The following is a 16,836-nucleotide window of genomic DNA, read 5'->3' on the forward strand; positions in this document are numbered from 1 at the left end:
TCACCCCCAGTTGCCACTTCAAGCTAAACACCTCCACTGAAGCTCAATTCTGGATACTGTGGGGGTAAAACTTATCCCAGGACACCAGTGCAGTGCTAGTAATGCACCACCCATTGGGCACAGCCAGTGGCCTGCTCTGACCCAGTACAACAGCAAACATTCTTTAACACTTCTTTTGGGTGCATAATACAAGTATAAGGTTCCTTAGATGGAAACACACTGAGTTAGCCAAGATTTCCTCTCTCTAAAGGTACCTCAAGTACAGGTAGTACAACCTAAGAGACAGAGCACTCTAGTTTCCAAACTTGACTTCAGCTGTTCAAGGAGAGGAACTAGAAAAGGTAAAAGGAACACTTGGAAGGTTTTTGTATTTTGCTGTTATTCATCACAGGACTCCTGTGCATGTCTGTGTAAAAACAGATCTGCAAGTCTCGCAAAAGCCACATTCAGAAACCTTAACTTAATTAAGACTCAAATGGACACTAATAAAAACAGAATGAAGAGCTGAACGTTATTTTTTCTAAAGGAGCAGTACCTCAGGAATGACCAGCAACAGGATTTCAAATTGCATCAGCCATGTACTTTACCTATAACTATGCAAAGCAAAACAATGCAATACAAGTCAGGAGCTTAGCATAACACCAGGGCCCAAGAAAAAGGCAGGAAATGAATAGGAATACAATTTCCTTAACAAATCACTTACAGGAATTCTGCAAGACGTGGCCCATGTCCTGATGGACAACACAGCCTGAGGGTACAGGAAGCACTGGTGCCTGCCTTGCACATCCACCAGTGACATTAATCCACTGCTGCTTGCGTTTTTTTTATGGGAGATATTTAGGGTTAAGATAATTCAAGGTTTGTGCTGAAAATTAACACTTTTTTCCACCAAAGCAAGCTTCAGGGATTAGAGACATATTGAAATAATGCCTATTTTATTACTGAAGCAGATGGGACTATGCCTTTAGACGTGCCACTTCAAACCCAGCTATGCAACCTGATCTCTCTCCTTCCTCCCCCTTTATACGTCTTGCTCTGACTCTGCCACACGTTCATCCAGTGTGGAGAGTTCTCCTCAGCTTGTCACCGCGGCCTTGCTAATGAAAGACCCTCAGACAGCTATCAGGCCATTTCTCCTTGTCGTACCACAATGCTTTAACCTCTCTTGCCCCAAGTTGTTCCAGGTGAGCTCAGGAATCAGGTGCAGATCCTCTGCCAAGTGGCAGCTGTTTAAACGAGACCACCAGCATTCCCAGTTCTTAATGTAGAGACTGAATACACCAAGAATTCAGATTACATGAGTCAGGTAAATGCCAAAAATGCTTTCTAGGATATCTGTGCTGGGTTTCCTCTGTGCCAGCTCACATGAGGTACTTCCTTGCAATACACTGTTTTTTAGCCCTCAGATCACAGGTTTCTTGGAAGACCCCAGGCAAAGCTCAGCCTTACCAAGTGTGGGGCTGGCCTGCAGACCTTCCTGCTTTGGCTCCGCTTTGAATATATGGTTTCACCCCTGTAAACATTCTTTTACTTTATATGAGCCTTAGCAAACCCTTGTCCTATAGATACTCATCTCCTACACCTGTAGACACAGATAATGAAATAGACAATGATGAGTAGACCTTACAATGCAAAACTAAATATCCAATTAGAACTTGATGAGGAAGTGTGAAATAAAACACATTAAACAGAATAAGGAGGTGGGACAAAAAATCAATTTCCCATTAAATTTAGTGGTTACTATTTTTTTCTGACTCTCAATGTTAAAAGCATCAATTACACACACAATTTACTCCTTTACAATCTGATTCGAAGTTCAAAGCAAAAACTTGCACTGCAGAATATGAATTAGCCCAGTGATCACAGGGAAAAAAGCAGTGCCTTGAGATCTCTCCAGGCTGGCTTCGAGAAGTGTTCCACCAATGTAGGCTGGGGGAAATTGCATTATATGTTGTCTGGGAGAAGGAAGTGATTACGAAGCAGCCTGCTACTTCATTCAAAGCAAGAGGTGTAGAAGGTATGAAGCTGAACTTGGGAAAAGCCATGGGAATATTTTGGGGTAAAAAGTAAACGACCTTAAAAGATTTGCTTTTGTGGATGTGCCCAGAGGATGCAAGGCTGGTACAACAAAATGCATCCTTCACTGAGCTTATGTAGCAGCTCTGCACCATGAATAATAAAAGAAGGAGAAAAGCTGCTTGTGGATGATTTCAGGACAAGCATGACTTCTCTTTTATTCCACCTTGATAACAGTGTCATAATTTTATATTTTTAAACTGTGATGCACGTAGAGTTATTTTAATCTAACCACAGAGACACTTCATTTGTAGGCAGTGGTGATCCTTGACCCATGGCACTGAGCTATGCTTGTAGAGTCTGTAACTCCATGATGCTTCATTTCTACCTCCCGCAGACAAGAAGATGCATCGCTGGTGAGCTGCATGTGATTAGAACAATGGTTACAGCAGCCTGTGGGCTACAGACACCAAATCTCATCAGCAGTGCAAGGGAGGGGAGATTTCTGCCAAAGAGGTAGGGAGCATGTCTAAATCCTGAGGTGGACAAAGAAAAGTGTAACACCTGGTGAACAATGACCCTGCAAAGCCATCTCCCTGAACTGGCAGACATATATATACAGAAAAAGCAGGGAAAGAAATCAGAGTTACCTCTTTCATTTTCCTTCATAACCCACAATGCAACTACATCTTAAGAAACTAAGACAGAGAAGAGCTATGAAAAGATGAGTGCAGCACCTAAAACTTCAGCAGAATCTTCTTTTGAAGATGCTGGAGCAGCTTGCCCATGTTTGTCTGTGTTCTAACCCTTTTGCATATTACTCTTAGAGATAAACACATTATTTTGTGCTGCAAAGCACAGACACCTATAAACACTAAAAAGAAGATATATGGAGAGAGAACAATGGGGTTTTTAATGGTTATAGGCATCTTTCATCTTAAACCCAAGAGTTTAAAGTCAATTCCAGCTGTTTTGGATTGTTTTTTGCTTGTATAGAGCCTGTAAGTAAACTGTAAATTCAGAACCCCCTAGCTGTGATCATTAATAGATGACATTTGGTGTTAAACCAAGTCCAATTCTCTGGAGCACTGGCTCAGCCCTAGGGCATTGAGATTTTGGGTGCTGCTTTGTACCCATGTTTATCTTTTTGTGACCATCTTTTTCACCTGATGGAGGGCAGGGGCACTCATAGTAGTCAATTTTTTCATTTTACACTTATTTACTCTGTTCCCCTTTCTACAATAGCTGCAAAAAATGTTGTTTCAGTAGAGCACTGCTTTGCAAATTTGGCTCAAGGAGCCACTGAGCAAACAGCCTTTCAGAGAGCTTCAACTCAGCTGTCAGAGGGGGCAGTTTGGTCTCTGTGCAAGCAATACTCACATTCCAAACTGCATTAGAGAAAAGCTGGTGGGGGTTTATGCATTTTTATTATCAGTTCCAGACTAGGAATTTTATGCTAATTTTTTCTTAAAGCCTGTGTTTGCAGTAGAGTTTATATTCTAAAACAAAGCCAGGATTGTGATGTTTTTCTCTCACTAGCTTGCTCTTCTTTATCTTTTCTTTTTTTTTTCCTCCCCTTGGCTTTACTCCAAAGACCTTTTCTGCTTGTTTGTTACACTCCCAAGATGAAGCACTGGATGGTTACAGCAGTGCTGATAGCACTGGTACAGGTTTCTCAGAGTTTCCCTGCCTTGTACCACCGAGGTTGGTGGAGGCTGCTAAGGGAAGGAGATAGTTGTGGAAAATGCGATTTGACGCTTTGCTCTGAGCCTAAAGACTGTCCAGCCGGGACTGTCTTGGATCGTTGTGGCTGCTGTCTGGAATGTGGGAATGTGGAAGGTCAGATCTGCGACTTGGACCAGGGCAATCATTTTTATGGGCAATGTGGGGATGACCTCGAGTGCAGGCTGGATGCTGATGAAGCAAGGTTTGGGGAAGTCCCTGAACCCCAGTGTGTGTGCAAGTCTCAAGAGAGCATCTGTGGACCCGAAGGGAAAACCTACGAGAACATCTGTCAATTCAACAAGGCTTATGCTGCAAAAAGAAATATCAGCATGAAACATAAAGGGCCATGTGAATCAGGTAATGTGTACAGAGGCACTTCCAAACTGGAAAAAAAGCTGATTCTTATTTTCAGATGTCTTACTAGCTGCTCTAATCTAGCTTTATTAAACTAATACGGCATTTTTTTTACAATTATTATTATTCTGTTATAATACTACTTTGTGTTAAACATGTGGTTTAGCAGCTGGTACTTAATCTTGTATGTTATAAGCCTCTAGATTAGACTAGTCGATTAAATCACATGGTGACTAATAAGCCATCAATCTACAGACTGGCTCTTCTCTGAATAATCAGGGTATGATTATTATAATCAGAGTATGATTTTTTTCTACAAAAGTTGTCTGTGTAGTTGGGAATCAGTAAACAGATAGGATAGACTGGGAGAAACAGGCAAATGATTATTATTATAAGAGGACTAACCTAATTTTAAAGTGGTGATAGTAAGGCAGATCTCATTCATAAACATACATACACATACATACATGCATGTACATGTGTATATATATGTATGCATGTGTGTATCCACCAGTGAGTATATATGGTAAGCAGTGAAGCAGGGGCAATAGAAGATAGGGTTTAATTAACAGCTCTGTTCTTTTTACAAAAAAAAAAAAAAAAAATCCAAAATAATCCAATTTGAGAATCATCATAAAATCTAGCTAATCCATGAAACAGAAATTCAAATATTAGAACAGAATAAAGCTGAAACAATTTCTCTAAAGACACAGCACATGAACCGTTGTCTATGATGATTGTTAGTAGAAGGATTCTTAGGTTGGTTTTCAGGGGAATGCTGACTCCTGTTCATGTGCTGTTCCCATTCTTCATATTATTACAAGTCATTACTCCTGAGCACCTTTCTCCTAAGACACATGAATATAAAATGAAAATGTGAAGAGGCTTTTATTTTCTGACTGAGAAATTACTGGGTTTTTTTTAAGTAAATGAAATATTTTCTCAAATGAAGTAAGTAGAAAAGGTCTGCAGATCATAAATGGGTCACAGTTTTGGGAATCCAAAATTGCAACTCTGACAAAGGACCACATATGGGAGTAACTCAGGTACATTTTACCCACTCCTCTCTAGCAGTCTTAGACTGTATGCTGTGTTTTATATTGAATGAACACTGGATATTGAACACTTAAAAGGAAAAGTGATGAACAGTTTATACCAGGCTTCTTTCCTCTTTCTCTGGTTGCAAGAGAAAGATCTATTAAAGAATCCTTTATTTGCCATCAGGGTATTAAGCTGGGAAATGAGGCTTATCAGTAAAGACGTGCTCACCAGCCTGCAGTACAACTGAAAGCCTGTCAGCCTCGGGTATGCATTCTTGTTTGGGATTAAATAGCACTATTTGTTGTGGCATAACCCCTCCAGAAAGATTTCGGGTGGAAGTGCCACTCTGTTAGCAAGTGTTGATGTCTTTGCAGCAGAGGCAACTGCTCAGGCACACAGGCTTAAAGCAATGGTACCCCTAATTAATTTAACAGAACTGGCCATGTACAAGAAACTTTAATTTGGAAGTATTACCACTTTTAATTGCTGGTGTTACCCACCAGGCCTCCAGTTGCCCCTAAGGCACATCACAGGGCTGCTCCTCAAGCAGGAGGAATGAGCTTAGCTGCCCTGCTGCTTCCTTGGGTCCCCAGAAAGGCTGGACCCTCTCTCCAGGAATGCAGAGAAATATCTTAAGACTGCTCAGCTTACTGAAATGCACCAAAGCCTGGGGAATGTTCATAGCCGTGTCAGTGCTGTGCAGAGTTGAGTTAAGAAAAGCAGGGCCCATCCCCTCGGCTGCTGGGGAGGACAGTGCCCAGCTGGTGTCTGTGCCGGCTGCAGCAGAGCCCCGCAGCCTGGGCGGGGGACTGGACTGGCGGGGGGGACACCAGTGCCCGTGTCCCCCACCTCCCCGAGCTGCAGCTCACAGGCTGTGCTTCGGAGCCCGGACAGAGCCTGGGCCGTCCCGCGAGCAGAAGGGCCCAGAGGCGCTGCCTCGGCCCGTCAGAGCCGCAGTGCCAGCCCGGTGTGTGCCCGGCGGCGCAGGGCCATGGGAAAGGGCACCGTGCTTTCTCAGGGCTGCAGCTGAGGACAAAAGGCAGCAGGGAGCCTGGCTCTGAGAGCAGCGAGCTCTCTGTAGCACCGGCTCTACCCACACCAATCTGCATGTGAAACAAACACTCAGCGCTGCGGGCTTTTGGTACCAAGCTATAAATATGACTTTCACTCAAGTCAGAGTACTTTGTTTTGTTATTTCTCCTTCAAAGCTGTTTTCTATTGATGCCAAATAGATTAATTGTATACAGCAACCAATGAATAAATAAACAACAATAAACTCCTTTCATCAGAAGAGTACAGCCTTTCATCTTTCCTCTATCACAAGAAAAAGGCCTAGGTCACTAAAGAAATACTGAAATAGCCTTTCCTGAAAGCTAGTCTTGATCCTATTTTGATAATATTTTACCAAAGTTACTAAGTATATTAATTATGCACAAATTCTCCATGCTTAAACCATCCCCATTCACATTCAAACCTCTCTTGCTGATAACTTAGTGAACTAACAGAACAGTCTAGCAGTGATTCTCTTTATATTTAGTTGTGTCACATGATTAATTTTAAACGTAAATTTTGGAGTAAAACCAAATCAATAAGCCACAAAATTTTCTGCCATTTTTATCAAATCAGACATAGATTAGAAAAAAATAATAATATACAATATGAGGAAAAAATAGCCTGTGAATTATGTAATTCGTTAGTCAGGAGTGCTATTGGGTTGATTGCAAAAGGTGAAGCAGAAGAGCAGTATTTTGGCTTTTCCTGACTTCTTGTTTATGTCTTCTGTAACACATGGGGATCATTCATGACTGACTGGGACTGTAAAAGGAAAGAAGCAGCTCCCACCCATTCAGCTCTGGACGCTGAGACATCAGAATGCTTTCTATGGCTATCAACAAAAATTTATCTACTCCAGGCATCAGTGACAGGTTATCATAACAGGAAAGCTCTGTTTCTAATCAGTTATACAAAAAAAAGTACACACAGATATGCATGGGAGAATTTGTTTGAACACAAAATCTGAAACACTCAAAAATGAAGTTTATAAATTTCTGTTAAAATGGTACCTCATGACTTCAATTTTCTTCTGCAAATACAGCAAAATGGTGTTGTGAGACATGGAGTATTTTATTTCTGAAGGCACTTCAAGTTTGAGTAGATAACGCAAGTATTTGTCAAGTGTTCAGATTCAGGAAAAGCAGTTTGGTTAGATCAAAACTACTGCTTGCTGTGAGTTTGATCTCACATGATGCCAGTCCTGGTCAGCCCTGTACTCAAGTGCTGGGACTTAGACCATACCCAGGCATTCCCAAGCTGTATTCTCCTCACAGTTAATGGCAGCAGGGGTATTTCCAGGGTGGAATTCATCCAGCTGTATGGGGGACAGTGCTGGACAGCACTGGGGTGGCCTCACTGGGCTGAGCCACAGCTGGGACTCAGTCCTTGGCCATGTCAGTGTTGTCAGGGGATGCACAGGGCACCCGAGTCAGCACCACAACAAAAATACTCACCAGGCAACATTTGCCTCTCTAAAAAGTTTTTACACTGCAGGACTAATTCAAAGAACTACTGTGAGTCAATGTAGGCATTTGGTGGTTTTGGTACATTTTAAACTTAACTAGATGTCTGATGAAACTGGATGTATCACTAAAAGGAGTGTGGCTGCACTGAGTTTTAAGATTTGAAGGGAAAAGAAATTCTCATCCAGATATTCAGTTAATGTTGATTTGAATACAAGATTTTTTAAATAATAGACAGATTCTGAATGTACAGTTCTCGTGAAAGAACAAGCATTTAAGGGTTTAAGTATCCTAGTTTGAAAAACCTTACTTTTGAAGAGCAGCAAGTTTGTTTATTGAAGCATTTATAAATGGGGAAATTGATAGTTTGCTGTATAATTTGTTTGCAGTTAATTTTAATCAGTATGCATTTCATATTTTCTGCATAGACACAAATCCTGAAAAACTGACAAATGTGTTAGAAAATATTGCTTGAAAACGTGGAATGGGCTGTTACAAGTTCAAATGCTGAAGCATAAATGCTGCACCTCTGTACTGATTCAAATATTGCAGGTTTTTACTTATTAATAAAATATATTAGTAATATAAAATAAGAACATATAATTATATAATAATATATTAGTAATATATTAATTATTTACTAATGTTTCTATTTCCAGAAATCTGGGATCTGTACAAAAATAAAATCGCTAATTAAATACAAGCCCAATGGCCCAGAAAATGAATTCCTTTTTGAGCACTGATCTGGAAATGGAAAACAGATTTTAGAAGGAAAAACATTTTTTGTTGACAACAAATAGATCAGGGGGAAAGAAAGCAGAGATCTCCAAAACAGGAAATCCGTGATGACAGTAAATATGTTATTTTGCTCTTTGCAGCTAAATATCATCATCTCCTGTTAACACTTAGTATGTTCATACATGGTCATAGAGGAATATGTACTGAAATCATGTATGAAGGCATCAAGGGATGGTTTATTTTTCCAACGTCTTCAAGCCCCCGGGCTGGCTCCCTCTCGTGGTTACCGGCAGCTATTGCTTCGGGAAAAGGGAAAGCACAGTTCAGAGGCAACCAATAAATAGTGGAGAGGGATCAGGGTAAGAGAACTATAGGAAACAAGTAAGTGGAAACGTAAGAGTTATAATAAGTATAACATAGACCCTTACAGAATTAATTGAATTCAATCCTTTTCATTCGTTGTCTCATAACAAGACTATTGGATGAAATCAATAGCAATTGAGGACAAATGTGGAATGCATTAATGCTGCTGTTCTGTAACTTGTGGTAATGGGTTCCATGGGTATGGGACAATGTTTTAGCAAGTTCAGGGCAAGACCAAAACTTGACAAGTTCACAATAGCTGTATTTTGGCCTTTAGCTAACCAAAATGTAACAGATATTCAGAAGCACTATCATACAACCAAGTCACTCTGAGACTGTCTGCTACAGAATTTCTTGTACTTTCCTCTGAAGCCCAGTCGAGTACTGGTGGCTCTGCTGGTGGGCCTGGAGTCCAGTCCACGATGACAGCTCATGGGCAAAATTAAACTCTTAACTTCAGCTCAAGTTTCATGAACATGTGCAAGGGGAAGGACAGATAGGTCCTTTGAATGAGCATTTTTAAAAAGCACAGGCACAAGGTGTTCTGAGCTTTAAAAAACGCTTGGAATCACATGGCTCTTCCCAATGTGTGAGAGGCAAAGGTAAACTGATTGTGTCACATGCATCAGGAGTTAACGTTACGTGCTTTTGTGTTTGTGGGCTTTGGTGCACTGTCTTCTAAAACACCGCTGTTGGTTCTTTGCAGCTCCTGTTATTTCTATGCCACCTCAGGATGCCCAGAATTACACAGGCAATGATGTCATTTTTGGCTGTGAGGTGTCAGCCTATCCTATGCCACACCTTGAATGGAAAAAAAAGGGGAATAAAATGTTTCTGCCAGGAGATGACACCCACGTCTCAGTTCAGGTAAAACTTGAGTTTTCCATGGCATACAGTTCGGCAAGAGGAGCAGGATGGTTAATCTGCACATTCCTCCTACAAAACACAATACTGTTGCAATAAATAGATTCCCAAGAGGGGCCCTCTGACTATACAAAAAATGATTATTTCAGTTAGTGCTTTGGCAGTCCCAGCAGAAGGAACAGCAGCCAGGGTACCATCTGGCCTGCTTCAGGGAAAGAAACAATGGAAGAGTCTCTTCATGTAGGTCTGATTCTGAAAAAAACTGAGCAAACACATAAATGGAACCATTTAGGCTACTGCCTGAAAGAAGGAGCATTCTGGGAAGGATGGCTGTTTGCAGCACCTTTTCTACTCTTGAGGCAGGAAACCTGGTTCTGACAGGTATCTAAAGTTCTCCTGTGCAAGATGCTGTTTCTGAGAACTGCCATTTGGGTTCTGTCCCTGAGGCATTCATAAGGAAATCAAAGAAACTGGTTCATTTTATGGTGGCCTTGGTGTTTTAATCTGAGGGGAATGAGTAGAATGGCATTAGTATAGACTTCAAGCAAGTTTAGAAATAGGCTGAAAGTTTTAGCTGAAACCAAATAAATCAAAATGTTAACGCTTTTAAATGGAAATAACATTCTGGGCTGGCAAACGATGCCAGCTGTACAGGCAGCCTGCAGGAAGGCTGAAGCCTGTACTAATGCATTCCCCAATGGTCAAAAAACATGAGCAGAGACTATGCAGTGAAATGCATGGCAAATTTTTGGATACACAGCCCAAAAGCAGTCAGATCCAATGGACATGGGGCACAACCTGAAAAAAAGGTAGAGAGGAAAAACATAGAAAAAGCTAATTAAAGTACCAAAAATACCAGAGTACCAGAAGTGGAAGTTATTTAGAAATTCTTCCAGAGGCAGAATGAACACAGGTGAGATTAGTGGATTTAAAGTTGCTGAGAGACAATGGTGCAAGGAGCCACATACAAATGTTGGTCACCTCAGAGGCTAAACTGACCCCTGTTAACCTATCTCATTAATACATTCAGCATGAGAGCATCTCTGTTAACATCTCTGAATGGGTTTGCATTATTTGTTTGGCAAAGAAAGCTCACCTCTTTAGGAGGCTCTAGTCCAAGACAGTAGAAACTGATTGTCATGAAGTGTGAAAGCTCCTGGAATGTCATGCCAATCCACTAAAACCTGGCTGCTGAGTGGCAGCTTGGGCAGGCCCCTTGGCCCTGAACAACTCACCCAGATCCACTCCCCGCTCTCATCCTGAAGAAATTGCTGAGCTTGAGAACAGGGGGCAATGCTTTGAAGGAGCAGCAAGTGGTGCTGGGACAAGAGACAGGAGGAGTGCTGGGAATCAGCAGCACGAGAAGGAACAGGAATGAGAGAACTGTGAAGGGCAATGAAGCTGAAAGAGCAGAGATGGGAGCACATGAACCCAGAGGTGCAGAGCAGTAAGAGGGTAAAACATAGAGCAGGAACAAACAGAACCAAAGCACAATGGCACTAAAAAAAAAGCAAAGGTTGTAATGATATTTAATCCATTCACAATTATTTTGAGAAATATCATGGTGTCTCCTAGCTACTTAATTTCAAACATTTCTTTCCTTCTCAAAGGCAAGAGGTGGGCCTCAGAAGTATGGTGTGACAGGTTGGCTGCAGATTCAAGGACTCAAAAAGTCAGATGAAGGCATTTACATCTGCCACACCAGAAATAAGTATGGTGCAACATATGCCTCTGCAAGACTGAAAGTCGTTGACGGTAATTTTTTTTAATTTGGATGTAAAGACTATAGAAATGCATACAAACAGGCTGCAAAGGATGGGTTTGTCAGAATGCAGATGAAGGATAGGAGAAATTACCCAAAAGTGCCATATTTTAACTTTTCTGTGTGCTTTTCTTTTACTTTATCCCCTAATGGGTTGATATTGTAATATTTTGCTGCAAATTATACCAGCTCCCAGAAAACAGAAAGCTGTGGATTAGAGCCATACAGCTGAGACACATCCTTATCCTACAGAAGTCCTTTGAGATTAGTAGGACCCAGAACAGCTGTTGTAGCTGAGGGAGTCTTTGAACCATGGCAGGTCTGCTTAGCTGTTTATTTTTCAAAAAATTAGGAAGGAAACAGGTTTTGTTCCTTAATGAGAATGATTAGAAAGATGTAAGAAATAGCTCTGCTGTTGTTTTGTATTGGGCTCAGACTTTCAGAATAACATCCTTCTTCCTCCAATGAACTGGCTCTCCTGGCAAATTTAGAATAAGGATACGTTGTCTTATATTTGCCTCCTGATCTAGAGGAGTTTGTCACTAATCTAGTTTCTGCAAGTGGCTTTCAAAGCTTTTCTGCCTCTGGTAATACTTGCAGGTGCAGAGGACCTGCAGAGGACTGACCTCATAGTTTACTAGTATTGAGAATTAAATGCATTTTCAATATGTCCTCAGCACAGGAAAGATGTGGACCTGTTAGTGTGGGTCAGAGGATGCCATGGAAATGCTCCAAGCGTTGGAGCACCTGTGCTCTGGGGACAGGCTGAGCAACATGGTGGTGTTAAGCCTGGAGAAGAGACAGCTCTGGGGAGACCCCAGAGCCCCTTCCAGTGCCTAAAGGGGGCTTATAAAGAGGAGGGAGAGGGACTTTTTATACAGGCAGGACAGACAGTGGTTGGACAAGGTAGAACAGTTTTAAGCTAAAATATGAGAGATTTAGATTAGATTTTAGGAAGAAATTTTTGGCTGTGAGGGTGGTGAGGCCCTGGCACAGGTTGCCCAGAGAAGCTGTGGCTGCCCCACCCCTGGAAGTGTCCAAGGCCAGGTTGGACAGGGCTTGGAGCAACCTGGGCTAGTGGGAGGTGTCCCTGCCCATGGCAGGGGGTGAATGAGATGAGCTTCAGTGTCCCTTCCAACCCAAATTATTCTGCGATTCCACGATTCTATACAGAAATTTGCTCATGTATCACAAGCTTCAGTGGTATGAGGTCAAGTCATCAGATAAAACCCCTCTCCTTTTCATAGATAACAAGGATTCAGAAACACTGAACTTGCTATATGAATCCAAACCTGTACTTTCAACTTCGTTCCTATCTTCAACTATTTTAATCTGGATTCAATTATGCTTTGCAGACCCATCTGTTCCATTTGCATTTACTGCTGGCAGTAGAAGTGCAAGCTACAGCATTGAATATGAGGACTATTATGACAATTCTGATGAAGAAGATGATGAAGAATATGAATCCGGGGACTATGATAATGGAAACAACTCTGAATAATAGTTTTTATACATCTGTTGTCCAATACCTTTCACACTGTTATACTTACCAGTAATCTCTGTGCTGTAAATGGCTCCTCTGCTAACACATGTATATCCACCTTCCTGAAATTCAGCTTTGGATAAAGTGTATCATGCTACTCACCAGAAATAAGAACAGTTGTAACACCTCACATTTAAATTGTTAAATATAATGCTTCAACATGCACCTTTCTACTAGATATACCAAAGGCATCAAATTTTATGTTAATTTTAAAATTATTTTATAATTTCTTTCCCACATTTGAATTTGTCTAGCAAAAATGTCAATAGTTGAACAAAATCTTTTACCTTGTATCAATTTCCTTTTTTCTATAATGTACTACAAAATATCAAAAGATTGTTCACATGGCAACAAGTGTAAGTATGGCGTTTGCAAACTAGTCTTTAATCTCCTTAGTTCCTGTTTTCTCTTAAGTTTCAGCAAGATTTTCCTTCTCATTTGAAATGTTCCATGATTAGTCTCATAAAAAATGAATTATGTGTCTTTTGGAGGATTATTTTGTTTACTTTTAATAGATACATGAAGCAATCCCAGTCTAAAGCAAGTAAGTGCTGTTTTATTGGCAATATTCAGATATTCCTAGAAAAGATTCTTTGTGCATTCAAGCAGCTGAGCACACCTTTGAACTGCTCTTTGTAACAGCTCCTGCGTTTCTCCTCACAGTGCTGGCTCCTTCCCCCAGCCCAGGGAGCGGTTCAGAGTTTGGGATGGTTACTTCACTCTGAACAGGACAGTGTTTGGTGGCATCACTGCAGTTTAAAGGCAGCAGTGGCTCTGTAGCTCGGTGCCTGCTCTTCAAACACAGGGATCTGCCCTGCAAGATCTTGTGCTGTGAACGAATCGCTCCTACTCGGACCCATCCATGCTACGGCCAACTAAAGCACAGCCAGCACTGCCCGGCTGCTGGACACGGCGGCAGAAGAGCAGGAACCGTTCTTTCTGAAACCCACCGAACACATGCACATTATTCAAATCGATCCACAGGAACCAGACAGCAAAGGAAACAGGTTCAAAACCATGATACTTCCAAGTGTAGAGTGAAAAAATTCTCCAATTGCTTTTGTTAACTGTTTACATGAATTAACGTGTGACTGAAGACATCAACTATGAAACCCACTTCTGGGGGGCACTTCCACCTCTGGTTCCTATGGGCTGAGGGCAGACGAACAGAAGTCAATTACTCAACATTTAGGACTAAGGAAGCAGAAGCTCAGGCAACTGCTTGGAAAGCCTTAGCATCTGCAGTCTTCTTCATCCAAGGGACAAACTCACATAGTGATCACTGCACACACCAAGGTAACCATGAGTTAAACTGATGGTGAAAAGAAAGCTTCAGAGGCAATGCTACTGTATGCATACACGTGTAGGATTTCTATGCATATACAATGCATCACAAATTCCTTCTTTAATGTGCTATTTGCGCCTTTTTTGCTATTAGAAAGACTTTTCCTTTCAATATGAATTACTTTAGGAAATTGGCTATAGACTGTGTTTGCCCTGAGGTATTATTGACCTTTGCCCAGGTAGAAAACAAGCAAAGAATAATTTATTTCGTTTCAGACTTCACAGAGTATTGTCAACTTGTGATAAGAAAGCATGTAATTGTGTCACTGAAAAAGAATAATTAGTTTAAATTAGGAGTATGAAGTGGCTTCATATTTGATTACTGATTTTGCTTTTATGGACTCTTCCTGGTCTTCTTAGTGATATGTCTAGTAACTTGTTTATCCACTGTAAATTAACTTGAACATAAAGTTATCTGGTAGAAATCACTGTTTTTTATGAAAGTATTTAATATATTCAGGATCAATTGTGATCAGCATTGCAAACTAATGAGTTAGAGTAATAAAGTCATCACTAAATGGTGGCAATATATATTGGCATAGCCTGGTACATGGCACAGAAAATAATCTTGAAATCATTAGCCATAGAAAGAAATTAGAACTCTTCAGGGCCTTTTGCTGTTGTTAATGTGAAATGAAAAACAGAAAGAAAAGAATGTTTGAATGAGCAAATATGCAGCACAACCAAAACAAATACCAGTCTGTGAGTGCTTGGCCTGATGGACTATGTCTATTTAAGAAAAGCTAACCTTTGCAGAACAAAGGATTCTAAGTCAAATATGTTGCATTTCTCTCTGTATGTATTTTTTAAAATATATTCAACAAGTTGTTGTAAATTATAAGCCATTCCTTCAGTAAGAAAACTGCATTTTAGGAAAAATACCGATGCGATGCAAAAAGACAAGGAACACTGATACCCTACACAATTCCTAGATCCTTTTTTATGGGAGAAGACAGAAATGGCTGGTTTTGTTGACATGCTTTAATCAAGTCATTTAACATTAAATTATAAAAAGCATGGAGAAGGTTCAGCCCTCTCTAAGCAGCATGGCAAATGAATGGATCTAACTGTGAATGGATTGCCTGTAGCAACAGATAACCCAAAGTAAGAGCAAGTTCAAAAAGCTGGTTTTATTCCACCTAGCAGGAAACAAGCTGAAAACTATGCTTTAGTCCTGGTACTGTATTTTGTGAAGCAGACCTAAACCCTTGTTTGATAGAGCTTCCATTGAACACTGCAAGAATTTTGTTATTTTCCATGGAAGCAAGTCTGAATTTCATGGCACAGCTTCCTCCTGTCACATAAGCATCTTTACTCTGTCATCTCCCCCTCGCATGTAAAGACATTCTATAAAAGTTGCCAAAGAAATTATGCTACTTAATGCAGCTTTGTCCTTTGGCCTAGGACCCTGACATAGGCTGGGGTATTTTCACAATGTAACATTCTTACTGGCTTTGGTAAATCTCAGGAGTTTTGTCAGGTATTAATCTAGGAATCCACTAATTCCACTAGACCAATTTTTTTCCTCTTAAAATAGTCAGGCTATAGTTGACAGAAATCGGATATAGAAAGGCCATTGTGTTTCAGAGATTAAAATAATTCAATGATGATTAAATCACGTGCAGTCACAGGGCTGCACTGTGCAGCTGAGCACAGAGCCAAGTGTGTGCTCCCTGCCTGTCCCTGGCACAAGCTTTGTGCTCTCCACTTGTCCATGCTCAGCTGTCACCACAAGGAGACCCAGGCTGGGGGGGAACAGACGTTCCTGGCTAGGAAGAAACACACTTATTCCAGACAAGGTGGAAGTTGGCTCATCCTGCAGAAACCCCATTTCTCACTCACACTTGTGAGTACATGTGCTGTCCACAGACTCTGCTCCTTAACTGTTTATTTAACTTATTCACCTCATTTCTGTTTTAATTTTGCTTCAGTCTCAAATAATTAATTGAGGTATGCAGATTTAACTGCCTGAGCACCACCTATTTGCCCTGCTGGATTGAAGCAGCGTTCCGTGTTTTTCTACTCTCAGAACACTTACTGCACTTTCCACAGCGGAATCCAACCCCCGGTGCTGCGCTGGTCCAAAACCTGCCTCAGCAGCACAGGCATCGGTTTGCATCTTTTCAGTACAAGCGGAGCAACACCATGATGGCTTGGCCCATGTATTGACTATTTGTATTTAAATATAAGAAATTCATGCTATATTGAATTACTCCTATGCAACTTGTGAACTGCTGTCGTAAAACGAGAATATCCTTATAATCTCTCGCAGTCTGAGAGTAAATTCTTTGGAAATTGTGCGTTAATCTGCACCGCGCAAAGCCAAATAAAGGTGTACGGCAGCACTTCGGTGCGGTGACTACTGAAATCCACGGCTCCGCTCGGCTACCGGGACCCCGCAGGACGAGCACAAACCCGAACGCGCGCCACGACGCCGATCTGCACAGACAAAATGGCGCATCCGTGTGAGGCGGCCCCGGCCCGGCCCCGCCCGTGCCCGCCCCGCTCCCCGTCCCGCACAGACGGCCAGCCCCGCCGCTGCTCCTGCCCCGCCCCGCTCCCCGCCCCGC

At 41.5% G+C, this 16,836-nt stretch overlaps 1 protein-coding gene across 1 annotated transcript; it reads left to right on the forward strand.

Moving 5' to 3' along the window:
* The first annotated feature begins 3,304 nt into the window (after positions 1–3,304).
* LOC113957617 (kazal-type serine protease inhibitor domain-containing protein 1-like) lies at positions 3,305–16,214 on the forward strand. The gene is made up of 4 exons (XM_027665241.1): positions 3,305–4,098; positions 9,460–9,620; positions 11,228–11,372; positions 12,735–16,214. The coding sequence occupies exons 1-4, from the start codon at positions 3,642–3,644 to the stop codon at positions 12,878–12,880; spliced, it is 909 nt and encodes a 302-aa protein (XP_027521042.1). The 5' UTR covers positions 3,305–3,641; the 3' UTR covers positions 12,881–16,214.
* Positions 16,215–16,836: the final 622 nt, after the last annotated feature.

This window comes from Corapipo altera, unplaced genomic scaffold, assembly GCF_003945725.1.
Source record: "Corapipo altera isolate COAL_440 unplaced genomic scaffold, ASM394572v1 111, whole genome shotgun sequence".
NCBI lineage: Eukaryota > Metazoa > Chordata > Aves > Passeriformes > Pipridae > Corapipo > Corapipo altera.